Consider the following 18261-nt stretch of genomic DNA (forward strand, 5'->3'; position numbering starts at 1 on the left):
TATTTCCCTCCTGAAGTCTCATGATTTGAATTCACCTCTTGTTATCATCCTTCCTGAATGTCGAGTTCTTAAAGAGGAGGATCCGCTGTGTTTTGGATTCTCACTGCGACAGACATAGCTGAGACGTGAGTCACCTGAGACCATGAGGTTCTGTTAAACTCATCTTCCCCCTGAAGCGCTGCCGTCTGGAGCTGAGCTGGACAGACGCCTGCTGGCTGGATCACGTCCGATACACACACACTGAGGAAGCACTTCATAAATATACAGTTATAACTATCTCCAACATAAATATACAGCAATAAAGTAGGAAAACTCTTCACAAGTGAGTAGGAACAAAAAATTGAACGAGTCACAAAAGGCTGAATACTTGTAAATATAGCTGAGACGTGTTCCAGCAATATTTCCAGTGTGAGGTTGTGTTAAATAACAATTCACAACGTGATTCAACATTAGTGGAATCTACTGTACGTCCTCCAGAATCAACACAAACAACACAGGTTGACAAGTTAAACCATTTTCAGTGATTGAGAATTGTGACTTGAGCTGAACGTGTTTGGAATAAGAATCATAATAGGTGTAAATCAGAGATAATATCTGTCCAATAACTTTAACTTCTGCAAAACCTTTCTGAGTCAACACCGCCCCCGTGTGTTCCAGAGAAGGCATTACAGGAATCAACGCTTCCCACTGTTACCGTATAACCTGGGGAAATTAAGTTTTAAGATGTTTCACTTCATAATTACAGGATTATAAGTAAGTTCCCCATTTGTTGAGAAATTAATGTAGACACATTTAGTCAATAGTTAAAAAATATAGTTATGTTAGTGATTATTTTGTGAATGTTTCCCATTATGTTGACATTCTAGGTCATAATCTTGAGATATTGAGTCATTACTACTAAAAGGTTTTTGAGAGTCTTTCTAATTTTGACTTTGATAGAAAGTCATCAATTTAAAAATCTTATTTCAGGTACTCGGTTATTGTTCTGAGATGATTGGTCGTTATTTTAAGATACTGAGACAATGTTTACTAAAGTGTTTTTATTTAGAGATGAATTCATTATTTGGAGGTACTTAGTTCGTTTTGAGAAAGTCTCTCTGTATTTTGAGTTTTTCATTTTAATTGATAAGGATTTACAGATTTACAGTCTATACAGTATACAGTCTATACAGAGTCTATACTGTATAGACTGTAAATCTGTAAATCCTTATATATATTATATATATAACTGTATATAACTCTTTTCACTCAGGGAAATATAATATACTACATTGTTCTATTAATACAAACACTGAGTGACACTGGGAAGCGACCATGGACTGTATATAACTGTGTACACTGTATACACTGTATATAACTGTGTACACTGCATACACTGTATAATTGTACATGAAGGGAGCGACAGAGGGCTTATAGCGCCCCCTGGTGGTTCCTCCCTCCACTCTATCTCCGGGAGCCGCAGCTGGATCCCGCTCCGCTCCACCTGGACTTTCCAACGGGTCGCTTCGGCCGCTGTGTGCGGGCTGCGTGCGGGAGCTGCGGGGCCGCGGGTCGTGCGGGGCTGTGGGACACATGTCGCCGCCTCTGGCTCGTTTCTCCGCCGGGATCGAGCCTCGCTGATCGGATCCGGACTCACCTGAGACTCCTCCGGCAACAACATGGCTTCCTCCTCCTCCGCCTCCTCCGCAGGTGACCGAGCAGAACAGGTGAGCGGACCGGTTCTGTAGCTTTGACTTCCTGCAGCTGGAAGCTTCAGCACGGTGCGGGGTCGTGTGCGGGTTCGCGTGCGGGTTGTTTCTCTGGGGCTGTTCCCTGAAGCTGTGCAGGAGACACGCGGAGCTGCGGCCGCTTCGTTCCCTGAACTTTCGTTTCTCTTTCTGCAGAGAAACTGTAGAAAAGACACGTGTTGGTTAATGTTTGAGTTTGTGATCAGTGCTGTGGAGAATCATCTGTTCTAATATCAAAGCTCTCACATCACAGAACAGCTTTTACATCCAGTTCACAACTATCCCATAATAATTCTATTAATAACCCACTAGCTGTAAAAGGTTGAACATTAACTTGGATATTGACAGAACAGGACCTCACCGATGTGTTTGTTCATCAACCTGGTTTTAGTTTCAAATGAAAAATCATCTACAAATTACGTCTGTGGTCATTTTTAATTGATATTATACATTTATAGATGATATATTCCTCATATTCCTTCAGGCTGTCATTGGTTTCCATTCATTTCTGTATGGTATGAAATGTGTAGAGAAAATATCGGATATCTAAACATTCAAACCTGCTTTAACTTTAAAAGAGTTGTGTTGTTGTTTCCAGTCATAATCATCTGATTCATTTATCAGTTGATTAATTGATGAGCAACAATTTTAATAGTCAATCAATCAACAATTAACTTTTGCAGCATTTGCAGATGTTACTTTACGAAATGACACTGGACACATCTGTCTTCACTTGAATTACTGTAACACACACAAACTGTACTTATAGATTATTGGATGCATTTCCCCCCATTAATTGTAATGAATGAATATAAAATTTGACAGATGAGAGTGTTCAATTCAAATCAGTAGGTTTACATTTTTTCTAAAACATGGTGGTGAAGAAAACTCCCATGATCCCACGCTGCTTCACGATGTCATCAAACTAGGTCTTTTCAAATGTGAGACCCATAAATGGCCAAAGTTACATATTTGTCTTAGGTTTATATTGTTGAAATGTGATGGAGGGCTTTTTTAATAACTGTTTACATTTCTACATTCAAATTAAAATGAGCTCATGACCTGAACTCACACACAAAACAAAGTGTAGCACTTTTCTAATGGGATGTTAATGGTTTGACTTGACTTCCAGTTCCCTGTGGCTTCCATCATGTGTCTTTTAGCTGTGCTGCCTCATCTGTCTCTGGCCCCTCCCATCTGTCCATTAATGGTTTACCACGGCTCGTAATGGGAAGAGGAAGGTGGTTTCAGTGTCACTGGTTGTAAGTGGCTGGTGTCTACAGGAGGTTTATTGTGGCAGAGCAAACATCAGCGAGACTCCGCCCACGTCCTGGGCAGAAAGTAACTGGACGACCCAGTGGGGCCTGCGGAGCTGGGAGGGACAGGTGCAGCTGGTTTGACTGGATTGTAAAATATAACTTTATGATCGGGATGTGAAAGCTGAAGATAAAGACTCGTTGTCAGGGTCACATTCGTTTTTATTTATAAAAGCTGATTAATCAGTAACCGAGACAGTGAAAGAGGCGTCACACACACACACAGACACACACACACACACAGAGGAGCTGTCCAGGGGGTTGATGTGATGTCATCAGAGACATCAGAATGTTACTGTCCTGTCTCTGTGTCCCGCCCCCCCGCAGGTCCGTCCTCGTTAAACACAGGTTGAATACAGACAGACTGGAAAACAAGACCCGTCCTGTCCGGTCCAGAGGAATCCTGAGTTCTGATCGTTTTGCAACAATCACACAAAACTAACAAACACGTCAGGTGACCACTGAAGTTCTGCTTAGTCAGGTTATGGATTTTGCCGTTTCATTGTAATGAGAAAAGTCCAGTTGAGCTGAGTCAGCATGCTGCAGGGGTGGGGGGGGGGGGGGGGGGGGGGGGATTACTGATTCACCCGCTCTGGCTCTTTCAGTGAAGTGAGTATTGTGGTGACATGAGCTAACATGACCTCGGCTGTGGTGACAGCAGGGGTTTGTTTGTGCAGCAGAGACGAGCTGTTGTGTGGTTGGTGCCATCGAGCCCGGACAACAGGTGCATCACATTTCATCACATTACATCGAGCTGATGCTTTTATCAGAGGAATCGAACAATAAGGGCGACAAACCCAGAACAGCACGAATCACGTTCAAGTAGCCAATTAGCCTCAAAGAAGCTAATTTGTGTGCCACATGTAAGTGTAACAAATCTTAAACTAAACACCAGAGTTGACGATGGTTATTTGACATCGTCTTCTTTACCGAGCTGAAGTCAGAGGCTTGCGAGCAGCGAGCTGATTGGCCGATGCAGAGCTGAGTGGACGGGCTCTGTCGCTAATTTGAAGCTAATGTACGAAGACAAATGTCCAGATCCACTTGTCTCAGTTTCTTTCTTGAAGCAACGTTGCAAAACCCCAAAGTAATCGTAACGTTATCAAACAAAGCTAAATAAAACCAGTAAACCCCTTAATGAAAGAAGCTGGAACCAGTGACCTGCTGCTGCTCGATTATTCGTTCTGAGCTTCAGGATCGTTTTGGATTCTCGGGTCAGAACGAATTGAAAGTGACTCTGTGGGTTGGCAGAGTAGTGACTTGACAAAACATCTGCATCTGCCTGAACATCTGCACGCTGAAAGGAGAGAGGGAATGAATGAGTTCCAGTGTGTGTGAGCAGTGATGACTCAGATCCAGGGTCAGTGCACCGGCTGACACTTGTGTGTTGTACAGTCTACACTGCACTTGTTCCATTTCAGTGAGTCACAGTGAATCAGCTGACCCTCGTTCCTGGGACGACTGTGTTCATGTGAATGGTTTCCACAGTGTGAGTCGCCATCGAGGAACCAGACCAGTAGAGATGTGAGATTTTACACAATCACCCTCCAAGACTTAAATCTGAGGCAGAAGCTCCAGACTTTGGACTTTTTGTAACTTTTTTGCAGAACTTTCTTATTCTCTGAGCAAATTTATAACAAAACTAACATAGAAAACATCACATCGCCTATTAAATAACAATAACAATCCGGCATCGAGGATAAAGATGCTAACGTGGGATTGGATGTGTGTAAGAGCTGAAGTGGAGGCAGGGTAAGAAGCTACACTGGTAGAAAGCGACTCACAATCCAACTTTCCCAGCTCTGGTTGTGTCACCCTGCAGCTGATGGGGGGGTGGGGGAGTGGGGGGGGGTTGGCGATGAGACCATTTTAGGCGTGGAACTGTGTCCTTTTCTCGGCCATTAGCATTGTGCGAGTGCGCCGGTCCCGAAACAAAGATGGATTGTAAATCAGGAGAGGATGGAAAGTCTGTCTCTTTTGTAAATGGTGTTTGTGTGTCTGCTCTTTCTCAGTGGTCGTGTGTGTGTGTGTGTGTGTGTGTGTGTGTGTGTGTGTGTGTGTGTGTGGAGGAGGGGGGGGGGATTCCTCCTCCTCCTCCTCCTCCTCCTCCTCTTCTGTGTAAATGAGACTCTTTCACTTTACAAGTGGCTGTGTGATTGGTCGGTGGAAAGACGTAGAACCACACTGGTAGATTCCCCCGATTCAAAATGTTCACTTTCATTGTTGAAGCAAACTCACGAGATTAACATTGGTTCTGTTTATTGCATCACATTTATAACAACATTTATAACAACATCTACATTTAATTATGTCCAAAATGTAAAAATCTATGTCTCATTACTCGTCTCCTCTTCTCCAAGTTCGAGAACCTGATTTCTTGTGTGATTCCAGAGCATCTGTTTCCACGACTCTTTAAGAAAGTGGGTGAAACTCTCTGGATCAGTGTGAGACTGAGACATGTGACACTTCCGTTTCCAGAGCCCTGATTGGCTCGTCCAACGCAGCTCTCACAGTTCACCGTGATAAAGACATTTTCAACTTTTTTTTTGTTAATTAATATTTGGACATTCAAGTTCTGGACTGTCTCTGAACTGAGGAAAAGATTTAAACCAACTGCAAACCTGAAAAATCACCCGGCGCTCTGGATATGAGCTGAACAACAAATTGAGTAACATGTAATATTTAATTTCTAACCCACGGCTGCTTGCAACACGTTCACACCTGTGCTGAAAAAGGTGTGTTGGGGGGAAATGAGGCTGGAGAACAAAGAGTGCAGAGGGTTTTTAAATTCTAAGGTTTGAAACTGTAATTACGTGAAGAGCATCACAGAGCATCATAGAGTCGTGGGTCCCCGTCACAGGAAACTCTTTCCCCTGCAGCTCTTTAGCTCTTTAGCTCTTCAGCTCTTTAGCTCTTCAGCTCACATCAGCGTCTCTGTCACTACGAACCCACGGCCAGTTACTGCTCTCTCACTTCCTGTGTGAGATACGCACATCACAGGCCTCAGTGAAGAACAGCACCTGACATGTTCACACACTCGCACACAGACACACACACACAAACACACACATTCCGATGAGTATTCATAAAACCCGTTCACGCAGATACGCTTTTTTATTGTCTCCCCCCCAAAAAACTGTTGGTCCTATTCTTAATGTCAGATATGAGATCGTCAGTTTCAGACTTTAACATCGGTGAGAATCAAACCCTCGGTGTTGCTGTGGCACTCCGCTTTTCCCCCGTTCAGGCCTTTATCTCCTATCAGTTAGTTTTCTTACCCGTGGTGATAGTGTGAGTGTTTGACGTAGATAACGCCGGCTCAGACAAGCAGGCACAGGCCCGGTGGTTTGCTCCCGATGAGGAGTCTGTTTGAAATTATTGTTGAAGAGTCAAAACAAATGAGAGCATTGTTTTCTTGAGGTTATTGCCGGTGGCATAATTTGGCATAACAATCATTTGGAGGCGGAGTCTGTGCAGCCGTGGAGTTGAGCTGCAATATGGAGGTTCTGTCGATACATGATTCAATCGACCAATCACGTGTGAGTCTCAGCTAAGGTTCTGGAAATTCTCACGTTCGGCTCCTCTGGATAATTTCAGGAGATTTTCGGTGCAGGTCTGAAAGCGGCTCATGAAAACTGGATCCACTGAAGTGTGGTTGAAAGCTCTGGGAAAAGCGACACACACACACACACACACACACACACACACACACACACACACACACACACACAAACACACACTCACCTGCCAATTGATTCACACACTTTCTGACAAAAACCTCCCAAACATCAGAGTTCTGTCCGTCTGTGATAGTCGTCGCTGCGTTGAGGAATGTCACACACAAACCTCCCAGTGTAAACACAGAGCTAAGTATAGACGGGCGGTCTTCTTCTTCTTCTTCTTCTTCTTCTTCTTCTTCTTCTTCTTCTTCTTCTTCTCCTTCTCCTTCTCCTTCTTCTTCTCCTTCTCCTTCTCCTTCTCCTTCTCTTTCTCTCGCTCTGTGAAATAAACCATAACTGAAATCGCCCTGAAATTATCCAGAATCATTTAAATACCTACCTCCATGTGCTGTGTCTAGTCTACCCTGTCCCATTAGTGACCCAGTGTTCCCAGCCCGTCTCTCCTGTAACCACCGGCTCACTGGGCCTATTATCATTCACAGTTATGGAGCACTTACTGTGGAGTTAGAGAGCCACTCCCTTGTAGGCCTTTAATGGCCGAGAACACGAGCTGTAAAAGTATTGTGTTACCTCCGGGTGCATGGACGCATCCGTTCAGAGGCACATTACTCTCTCTGTGTGTGTGTGTGTGTGTGTGTGTGTGTGTGTGTGTGTGTTGGTTTCGGGCTGTCGTATTGAATGTAGCCTGAGCGATGACGAGACACATCAGAGAGACGGGGACGGACAAAGAGACGGGGACAGAAGTGGGTGGAAGCAGACGACAGTTCAGTGTGTGGTGACGAGACACAAGCTGAGAGCAGCTCATACATCAGCAAAGAGATAAGAAGTCAAATTATATCGTTTTTGCATATAGGCCTATATAAGGGAAGTATGAAAAAATATATAGTACTTGACATTTTTTATTTCTGTTCATATTTATCATCTCATAAATTGTCTAGTATTGATTTATTAATTGTTTAAATGTAGCTTAACTTAACATTTTGAAATGCTTCTTTCACATGAATGCCTCAATGAGAAAAATAGAGACGTGTACATATAGATAATATTTATAGAGAGAGATAATTATAACACTTATAATGTAGATTCTGCTGCTGATATTTGTGCTTTTATATCAATAAACGTTTGCGTGCAGCATTTTGAGTTGTAGCAGGTACTTTACATTCTGTGGAATTTAAATTATTACTAATATTAAAGATCTCAACTCTCATTCTAATTTCCTCAGAGCGTCTGTTTCATCGTGTTGGAGGATTTTAGGATGCTGGTGGTTGTTGTTGTAGTAGCAGGCGGTGGCCACCAGATGTCAGCGCGAGCTCTTCAGTACAGTTATGAAGTGTTGGAGCAGAACTTGAGACAGAGCAGCGACTCACCTCGACTCCAGAAGACCCGAGTGACACAGCAGCAACAGATACAGTCCTCAGTGGACGGTAGAGTTTTAATTGTACTGGGCTCACAATGGTATAATCCACTCACAACACACATATACACACACACACACACACAGACAGACACACTCACAGCAATAATCCACAGTAATCTGCCACTAGAGGTTTTTGTGTCTTTGTTATTGATCAGGGAGACGTGGAGATGGTGGAGGTGACAGCCTGACCAATAGAAATCCATCGCTCAATTCTCTTCTCCCCTGATGAATAAGCACTGACGCCTCCTTCATTAGAGAGCTGTTGTATTAGCCTACAGTTACACACACACCCTCACACACACACACACACACACACACACACATACACTGCCGTTGAGTTGATATTGATTGTTATTAATATTCAAGCCCCTGTAGCTTGTTGCTGCTCCGCTCTCACTTGTTGAGTGTGTGGGAGGAAACCACAGCCACAGACAGGTACGTGTGTGTCTGTGTCTGTGAGTGTGTGTGTGTGTGAGAGAGAGAGAGGGAGAGGGAGAGGGAGGAGAGAGAGAGAGAGAGTCTGAAATATACAATGACGGAGAGAAAGTGATAATGTTCGTTTCTCCATCGCTCCAGCCGGGCAGCCTTGTTGGCTCCTCTCCTCACGGACAGTGTGTGTCTGTGTGTGTGAGTGTGAGTGTGTGTGTATGAGTGTGAGTGCGAGTGTGTGAAAGTGGGTGTGAGGAGCTGAGCGAGTCGGTCGCTGTGCACGTTGAGAGCGGCCGCCACTCCACTACTCTCCGCTCATCCATGCTGGATTAAAAAAACAGAAAACCCCTTTTTGGACTTGTACACACAGCTGTTTGGGACACACACACACACACACACACTCTCACAGCTGCTGAGATGAGCGAGGAGGCTAAAGAGAAGGCTACGGGGAAGTCGGCTCATCGCAAGAAGAAAGGAAAGAAGGTAAAAGAGAGATGGAGCCTGAGTTTGTAAACAACCTGGTGTCAGCCCGGATTCAATCAGAGAGGAAATCTGGGCTTTTAAAAAGTTAGAGATGATTAATTCCCATCATACGTGTGATTTGATTTTTAATGTGTTCATTTGACACCTTTGGAAGTTGTGCATGTGTGGTTGTGTTGGTGGGAGAAGCTCGTTGGTTCCGTCAGCCTCTGTTTCCTGGTGATTTGGTGACAGACTCAGAATCTGTGCAGAGCGACGACTCGTTCATGTTCCTCTGGTACATGTTGCTTTTATTTTTGTAATATTTTGCGATGTGAGGATATCGATGAGAAACCTCCCTGTGTGGATTTGGACATTAAGCTCCTGTTAATGCTTTAAAGGAGAGAGGAAGAGATGAGAAACAGAAAATGAAAGGATGAGAAGGTAAAAGATGACAAAGCATAAAGGGGCTGAAGGAGGAGGGAAGTCGGACGGGAGGTGGAAGTGAGAAGAGGAAGAATAAGACGAGAGGAAGAAGAAGAAGATGGAGACGTGCAGGAGAGAGAGAGAGTTGATGTCTGGAAATGAATCAACACTTTTCATCAGAGTGACATCATCAGTTCTTCTCTGGGTTACATCTGTGATGGATCCTGGCCAGTGGGAAATCATCATTGTGTCGTGATGGTGATGCGGTAAATTCCTCGTTCTATGATTTTAAAATGTTGTGTTTCTCGAGCTTGATGAAGACGTGAGCATTTAGAGTTTCTACATTAGATGGTGGGTGGGGTCTTGTGTGTGTGTGTTTGTGATTTGTCTCTGTTTATGTCAACACAACACCAAACGCTACCTGACACAAAAACATCATACATGACGTAATGTCCGTGTTGGACAAAGATGTAAAATCTCAATGATTTTAAAGTTTTCTCTCAGTTAGTTTCACATTGTGTTTTAGAGAGTTGACTAAACAATTTTGTACGACAAGTGTGCGTCCTCTCATCAACACCTACTGGGCTGTGTCTACCTGTACATGACAAGTTGTTGGATATGATTTCTCATGAGTGATAAACAGAGGCTGATTTTCAATGCAAGGGTCAGTTTATTACAACATCTACAGGTTGTATACCTTAAAGTGTACCTGGGGGCCTTTCCTGTCGTTGAGCCAGTTGTGTGTGTGCTTACACAATTGTTTGTCCAGATAAGGCTACATCCGAGAGCTGGGTGTTCCTGTACTGAGGCCAAGTAATTGTTTGGTCAAGACAAGTTGTGTAACATTGTTGACTTAGAGGTCGAGCTAACTCAGCGCGGCCACTGTATTCGCTAACGTTCATAGACTAAAGTTGTGTTTTCATTAATTTCATTTCTCCTCTAATATAGTAAAGTCCGCTCTAGTAGTGTGTGTTGTTGTGCGTTCATACATCAGTGTGCATGTTCTCTATTGCTGTGAATAAGGCTGCTGGCTAAGCACCTTAAGATTCACGTCTAGTCAGCTGTTCTTAATTGTTTCCCTTCACACACACACACACACACACACACACACACAACACCACCCTGTGCAACAGGTGCTTTTGGTTCTTCCAGCAGATAAAGAAGACAACAACGGAGTCTACCTGATTTAGTTCATCTTTTAATATCCTTGCCAGGTCCTTTTTGAGATGTCGTATTAGCGCTGAGATTAATCATTCCTTCTGTAATTGAATTATTTAAGATGACTCCGCAGAGAGGAAAGAAGGGGACGAGAGAAAGGACCAGAATATAAGAGGAGGAGAGGGATGAAGGAAGAAGGGATGAGAAGTGAGGATGGGACGGAACAGAGGGAAATGATTAAGTAGAGAGAGAGAGAGAGGGAGAGAGAGAGAGAGAGAGACTAGAGCTGGAACCTCACGACTGAGACTGATGAGGGACGACTGTTGTTGTCGTTGTGATCCTGTGGAGAAGAAACAGTCTGGGGAGAAAAGGAAGGGAAAGGGAAAGAGGAGGAGAGAAGACAATGAAAAGGAAAAGGAGTGTGAGGCCTCGGGTTTCAGGGAAGATCGATTATTAAAGATTAATAAAGTTGGAAGGATTTAAAAAGAATTAGGAGACAAGATACAGAGAGAGATCAGGAGGAGAGAAAGTGGAAGAAACCTGTTGTTGCTTTGAGAGAATTTCACTGTCCACCTGTTGGTTGGGACACAGAGAATCTGTTTGAAATAATATCTGAAGATTATGGATAAATGTGTAAAGGGCTGTCGAGAGGAAACAAGTTCAGGAGGCCGTGAATAAAAAGCTCCAGTCGAACCTCAAATGGTGAAAAGACAATTCAGAAAACATCAGACGTCCATCAAAGTCTTTTTATTTCATTAAACTTAATAATACACCACATTTTTTTCGGCCAAGCATTTAAAGTATTTAGCAATATTTATATTTACAATTTTCAGCTCGTCACAAGCTGAAAACATATCAGCAACATATCGTTGAAAATATCCTTCACTGAGGCTCTTAATTATTATATTTGACTTTATGAACACTTTCTTATCACAGCACATTTTTCTGCCTCAGCTGTCATTACATGTCTGTGACGATTACAGAGAAGGGAGGGAGAGTGGGAGACTGGGGGGGGGCAAGAGCTTAGCAGGTGTGTTAATGGAGTAACGATGACAACCACCGACCCGCTGGGAGAGGGAGGCAGCGAGAGGAAGTTAGTCATCAGCTGGAGAGATGTCGTGCAGCCTCACATTAAATATCAAGTGCAGCTATTCATGTTGAATACGCTGAGCCGGACGAACCCGGGTCTCAGAGGTGAAAGACAAACTCAACATACGCAGCCCTGGAATGCATTTTACATTTTTGCTTTGTAACTCAAGGCCCGTCGGGTCGAGTCCTGTAACCGAGGAGGGGGACTGGTACTGAGAGACACCTCAGCAGAGCGCAGGGATGTGGACGGGATCAAATCCCCAAACAACCTGCTTGGATCTGCTGCTTTTTGATTTGATTTGATTAAAAAACAGGATTTTAACTCCCACAGAGTGAATGTTCGTTCTAATTATCGAAAACCTGAACGCATCACGATATGAACCCAGAAATAAAAACCTCCACATCTGCTGGATGGAGGTGCGTCTTTGTTTTTCTGCTGTTTTAGAAAGAGAAGTGGACGGTTGCTTATGCAACAGGACTGCCCACGTTCAGTCATTTCCAACCCACACCCTCTCCAACGTCAATACTGTCAATGCTTTCAATATGAAGTGGTTCGGCTGCAGCTCACTGGGAATCTGATGGAGACAAAGTGCAGGGTAAGAAAACAAGAGGTGGAAATTCAAATTCACCTGTGTGTAAAGACATTCATGGTTCCCAGAGGATTTATCCTTTAGCGTCATCACCAGTTTGACATCGGTGGTTTTGAGTCATTTGTGGACAATGTAGGATTGATGTTGTGACAAGATATCCACAAAACACTTTGTTGTCTGTATTTATTTTACAGTAATAGGCAGGAGGAACTAATTTATTATAATTCCTCCTGTTTGTAATTTTTTTTAATGGCCCCGAATTTGGTATTTTAGGTCTTTTCCACTGTTGAACAGACTTTGAACTTGTTTGTAATAGTTCCAGGCGACATCTCGTTATTTCCCCTTCGGACTGAGCTTCCTGGTCTTCCGGGGGGGGGCGACAGGTTACTCTACACCGGGCTGTGATCCCGGCTGGAATGCCCGGTGCACAGCAGTTTGCGAGCGCGGATCCGGCTGCCGTCGTGCACGGCTCACCATTCCTGTTGAGACCAACCTTGCCAGAGAAACCCGATGACTCCTCCGGCACTATTACGAGACATCGCTCAGAGTCGGGTCCACGGCGCGGTATGGGCGCCGGGCACCGGGCCCTTCTCTGAAAGCAGGAAGTGTCGGCTGCAGAGTGAAACATTAACTGATGAGACGCCCATTCTGAAAATTCTGCTGGCTTGCTCAGAAAGTCGGCAATGTTATACTCGAACCACGGTTCAAAAGGGCGTTCCAGACATCCCTCTACCCAGCTATGCTTTCCTTCTCCTTCCTGGAGGATCCTCTAGGTGTTCCCACGACAGATGGGATGCGTTGTCCCTCCAGTAAATCCGTGATCTACCCCGGGGATTCCTCCCTAGAGAACATCCACCCAGAATACCTCAAATGTGAGGTGCCCCCGAGGCATCCAGAACTCAACTGGTCCCTTTTGAATTGGAAGGAGAAGCGACTCTACTTCTTTCCCACTGCCAGTAGAGGAGTTGTACCTTTTTGTCTTTGTCCCTCAGTGAGTCATGTTTAATTACACAAACACAGAAGCCAGATGTTTGCAGGTGTTGGTGGGTTCTTTGACCATTTTTCAAAATATGATTTCAAGGGTTTCAGGACTCTTCTTTGTGAAAAGGTCCCAGTAGGTGAAATAATACACATGACAGTTCAAGAGCCTTATTGAAGGACTCACTCTAGTTTGTGTCTAAAAAGCAAAACCCACACACACAAAATGTAATTATCAAAACCTTATTAAAAGAAACTTCAGGACACACAGGCAAAGCTCATGGGCATAGTTTCATTTTGGCCTTTCAGCAACCGGTTGCCAGTTGCCGACTGCAACACTGCAGGTTCTTCCTTTTGCATCATGCGGCAATCCTCTCTCCCTCTCCCCCATTCATTGTGTGGACAGATATATTCCAGCCAGAGAGAGGAGTATAATGAAGCTGATGATATTCTTTGGGGTGCGGGTTCTGCCAGCGAGGTCCCTGAGAGCCAACATATTGTGTATTTTGCTGATGCAGCCGTGGAGCAGAATGCTGCGCTTGGCTCTAATTCTCACTTCACAGGAACAGGATGGAAGCTCTGGTCTGTGGCTCGTTCAAACACACACACACACACACACATATACACACACACACACACACACACACACACACACACACACACACACACACACTCTGTAGAATATCTCACAGACCGTCCATCTTGTCGTCCACTCATTTGGCTTGTGTATAGTTCAGGGCCTAAGTAGTTTCCGTATTGAATTCTGTGCAATTTGGACAAGTGATATATATACGTTCAACTGAGTTCACCGTTTGTTCTCCTACGTCCTCAAGTGAACCACAGTAGTGGTCGGACACTGGCAGCCGGCCCATTCGACTATTTCAATCTCAACATATCATTCACCTCCTCTCAAGCAACTGGTCTACAAAGTAAAAGCACAACATTTGTTTAGTTGCTAAAGGGCTTAACATCGGGCTGAATTGCAGGGCTTTTATTTTGAAAAGTTGTTTGCACCGTAGATTGTGCCGGTTGATCAACAGACTCTGAAATAGTCGAAATGCAAATTATGAAAACAGAACTGCAGTTAAGTGAGTCATTCAAACTTATATATATATATAAGACACACTGGTGATAATTGAGTACACCATTGTTTGCATGGATGCACAATGGCTCCAGTGCAGATAAACCAGGTAGGATGCAGTTAAACACAAAGAATAAAAAGTGACAGTAGATTGTAGAAAGAGTTTGAGAACGACTCACTAAAGACGAGGAATAAATCAGAAGTCGCCCGGCAGCATCAACTCAGAACAAACAGTTTCAGAACGTTCACTGAAACCGATTAACAGGATTTCAGTCGAGACTACGAGGGAGAAAAAGTGAGACTGGTTCGGTTCCAAATGTAAATTTGCTGCGTTTGCCTCGTTCAGCAGTTTACCAGGACTCGGGACTGCTGAGCTTTTTATTTTTTCTTTCCCTCTAATAACTGTGATTTTATCAACTACCGATCCTCAGCAAGAAGGTACGACAGTGTGTTAGGACGATGTTGAAGAAAAGATATCAAGGATAAAGTTGTAATATTAAGAGAATAAAGCTGCTGATTGCTCAACTGTGTTTGACGCGACAGCCAGGGGCCGGGGGCATTGGGTTTCTGGGTTGTTGTGAAAAGTAACGAGTAAAATATAAGAATCATTCAATCACAGGGATAAAAGGTGTTTTCTGTATCATGCTGCACATTTTGAGCTAGATGTCATTTTTATAGCTTGTTCCCGAGGCTCATTTTGTTATATTGAGATCGATCTTCATGTGAAGTGTGGAGCCGGTGAAGCAGGAATCACTGTAATAACTACCAGAGCTGATTCAGGTCCCTGCTGAGAGGAAGCTTCCTCTCGTACCACTTTGTGTCAAAGACTCTAGAGAATCGTCAAATGTGCACAAATATCCGTGTAGCTGTGGAATTAGCTTAATGTCAGAGGGACTGACTAAGCAGCGGTTTGCAGAAACACTGGCAGAGAGTCAGCTATAGATCACTGTTCGATTCCTACTCCAGCGAAACGGGAGCTGAACCCTCGAGCGTACGCTTCCCAGCTCGAGGGCCGACGACCAGCTGCATCTCCAAAGTACACTCGTTGGCCCCGGGGCAGAAATTCAAGGCCCTGTAATCAGAGAGCAGATCACCTGTGGGTTGGGTTTGAATAAAACAGGCCCGACGCAGCTCGGAGGAAAGTGTACGGTGCCCGGCGGGAAGGGATGGCGCTCGGGTGAAGGTGTCACATGGTTATGTGATTGTGGCTATGGCAACAGGGGCTGTGCAGAGGGTGATGTCACAGTTTGAGGGGAAGCATCCATCTGCTTCCCGTTATATTAGTCACTGTTCTTCATCCAGTCACCCCCCCCCCCCCCCCCTCCTGCTTATTTCTCCCAAGTGTCATTATCTCTCTTTAGCTCCTTTTCTCCTCCCCTCAGATTCTCCTCCTCTTTCTTTCCCAGCATCCTCTCAGTGGTTTCTATATCCTGAGGAGCTGGTGGCTGCTGGTTTCAGCCTCTTTATCCAATTTAAGCCACTGAACAAGCATCTGTTTTATAAGAGCAACTTAAATTGACAGAAACCATGTTGGGAAGTAGTTAATTATTGTGAACTTTGATTTTTCTTTGTTTTGGTCCATGTCCCATCTGTTAAAGTCTATACTGCAGCCAGCCACTAGGGGTCGATAGAGATGATTTGGCTTCACTTTTGAGGAGCTGCCTCCACATGTGTATGTGTGAGTCCTTACCAACTCAAAGTCTGTCCTCAAAGGAGTTCAGCTATTGTTGACCTTTATTCCTCGTGTCTTTGATTGTCTTGCTTGAACTATTGGCCACACTGCCCTCTAACGATTTCTAGTGGTACTGCTCCGTTACGCCTGTTCCCCAAATATCCCCCTATAACCTTTTAGAAGATGTGCTCAAATACGAAATAAATGAATGCATGTTACGAACAGAAGGCTCCTTATGTTTCAATGTACGTGTCAAACGTTCAGCATAAACTAGCTTTAAAGTACGAATGATAGATTAAGAGCAGAAGAGGAAGAGGAAGCAGTGATGATATGAGGAGGATGAGGAGGAAGAGGAGGATGAGGAGGACGAGGAGGATGAGGAGGACGAGGAGGATGAGGAGGAAGAGGAGGATGAGGAGGATGAGGAGGAAGAGGAGGAAGAGGAGGATGAGGAGGACGAGGAGGATGAGGAGGAAGAGGAGGAAGAGGAGGACGAGGAGGATGAGGAAAGGCAGACGGCAGAAGGGTTTCTGGACCAGGACATTGAGAGCACTGGCAGATCGCCTGCTGGAAACACCAAGACTGTTCCTCACACACACTGAGACGCACGTCATTGATGTGTGTGTTAGTGTGTGTGTTTTAGTGTGTGTGTCGGTGTGTGTGTGTGTGTTTGTTTAACGAGGGAAGACTGTGTATTTATAGTTAATTGATTCACTGTCAATCATGTCATGTTACAAGATGACAGCAAAGCTTGTAAAACACCATCAAAGAGGCAAAGCACCCACTGCCTGTTACTGTTTCAACACACACACACACACACAGACACACACACACAAACACACACACACACACACACATATATCCACTTTGTAAAATCAGCACAAAAACAGCACTCGTGTACAATAAAATAATTACTTGCTGTAAACACCACATTTCGAGTGCACGGTCACCTCAAAAAATAAAACACAATATTAATGACACTGCTGATATTGTTCATGCGTGGATGTGACCTCGTGATGTAAACTCAGATGAACCTCTGCTCGTGTTCTGGTTTCTCATTAAATAGTTTGATTAAACATTAATGTTGATCTGTGGAGCTTCTGTATCTGTGACATTCTCACAACCCTGAGATGTTTTCAGAAAGAAAGAAATGTCCACATGAGAACCTCCTTGTAGAAGCTCTGGAGAATCTCCAAACCGAGCAGGAGATCCAGAAAGAAAAATGAGGAACAAGGAATAAACAGGGATAGACCCAGTGACCTCCTCACCTGATCGTGAACCTTCTTCTTCTCTCTTTTCTACTCCTTCACCTTCTGCTCTTTTTATTTATCATCACCGGTTCTCTTCCACTCCCTCATCTCTCATTCTCTCTTTTTTATTCCTACCACCTCCTCCTCTTCCTCCTCCTCCTTCTCCTCCTTCCTCCATCCCATGCCAGTGGCCACATGCCATGAAAGCCGGCCAAGGTGTCATCACCGGGTCATTTGCATAGCTTCACCGAACATGGCCGCCTGAGTTAGGTCAGGATACCCGTCCTGAAGAGGCTGCATCCTGTTGAGCTCGAGTATGCTCGCTCTGTGTGTGTGTGTGTGTGTGTGTGTGTGTGTGTGTGTGTGTGTGACTGTGTGTGTGAGACTGTGTGTGTGTGTGCACGGATTAGGATGAGCTCTCAGTGTCTGTAATGGAAAGTTTATGTCTAATTAACCTTTATAATGTCAGGGAGGGTTATCATTCCACATGGATTAGAGTAGAGCTTCACAACAGACACACACACAGACACACACACACACACACACACACACACACATCACACACACACATCACACACAGGGATTTGTTGTCTGTAGACGACCAGATGAAAGTGTAATGAACTCTTTATCTCCAGTGTCACTTCAGATCTTCCTCCAGGAGGTTTTCTGATCTCTAATAGTTATCGGCCAATGATAACCACGACTTCTACAACGTTAATCCTCAAAAACCAATCATCAAATAACCCATCATCTTGTTACTAGGCAGAATAATAAGCTTGTGATGAGGAGACCCAGTGACACAGTGAACTATGTTCATGTTTTCAGGCAGTTTCAGTTTAATCTGAATTAAACCGTCAATGCAAAGAGATGTTTTCTTCCTTTGATCCCATTAAGAGTGGCTTTGATATGCTGACAGATAATTGGGGTTCAAATATATAAATCACCAAACTGATGTGTTTAAAATAAATATTCTGTACATTGAAAAACTC

General features: G+C 44.1%; 1 protein-coding gene across 1 annotated transcript in view; it reads left to right on the forward strand.

The window, feature by feature from the left end:
- Window positions 1–8637: 8637 nt before the first annotated feature.
- The window catches only part of LOC128426415 (ankyrin-3), an 88308-nt gene continuing 78684 nt past the window's right edge, over window positions 8638–18261 (forward strand). Inside the window, exon 1 of the mRNA XM_053413268.1 lies at window positions 8638–9052. Coding sequence (XP_053269243.1) covers window positions 8987–9052 — 66 coding nt within the window. The 5' untranslated portion in view covers window positions 8638–8986. The remainder of the gene's footprint in view (window positions 9053–18261) is intronic.

Source organism: Pleuronectes platessa, chromosome 21 (genome assembly GCF_947347685.1).
Source record: "Pleuronectes platessa chromosome 21, fPlePla1.1, whole genome shotgun sequence".
NCBI classification, from domain to species: domain Eukaryota; kingdom Metazoa; phylum Chordata; class Actinopteri; order Pleuronectiformes; family Pleuronectidae; genus Pleuronectes; species Pleuronectes platessa.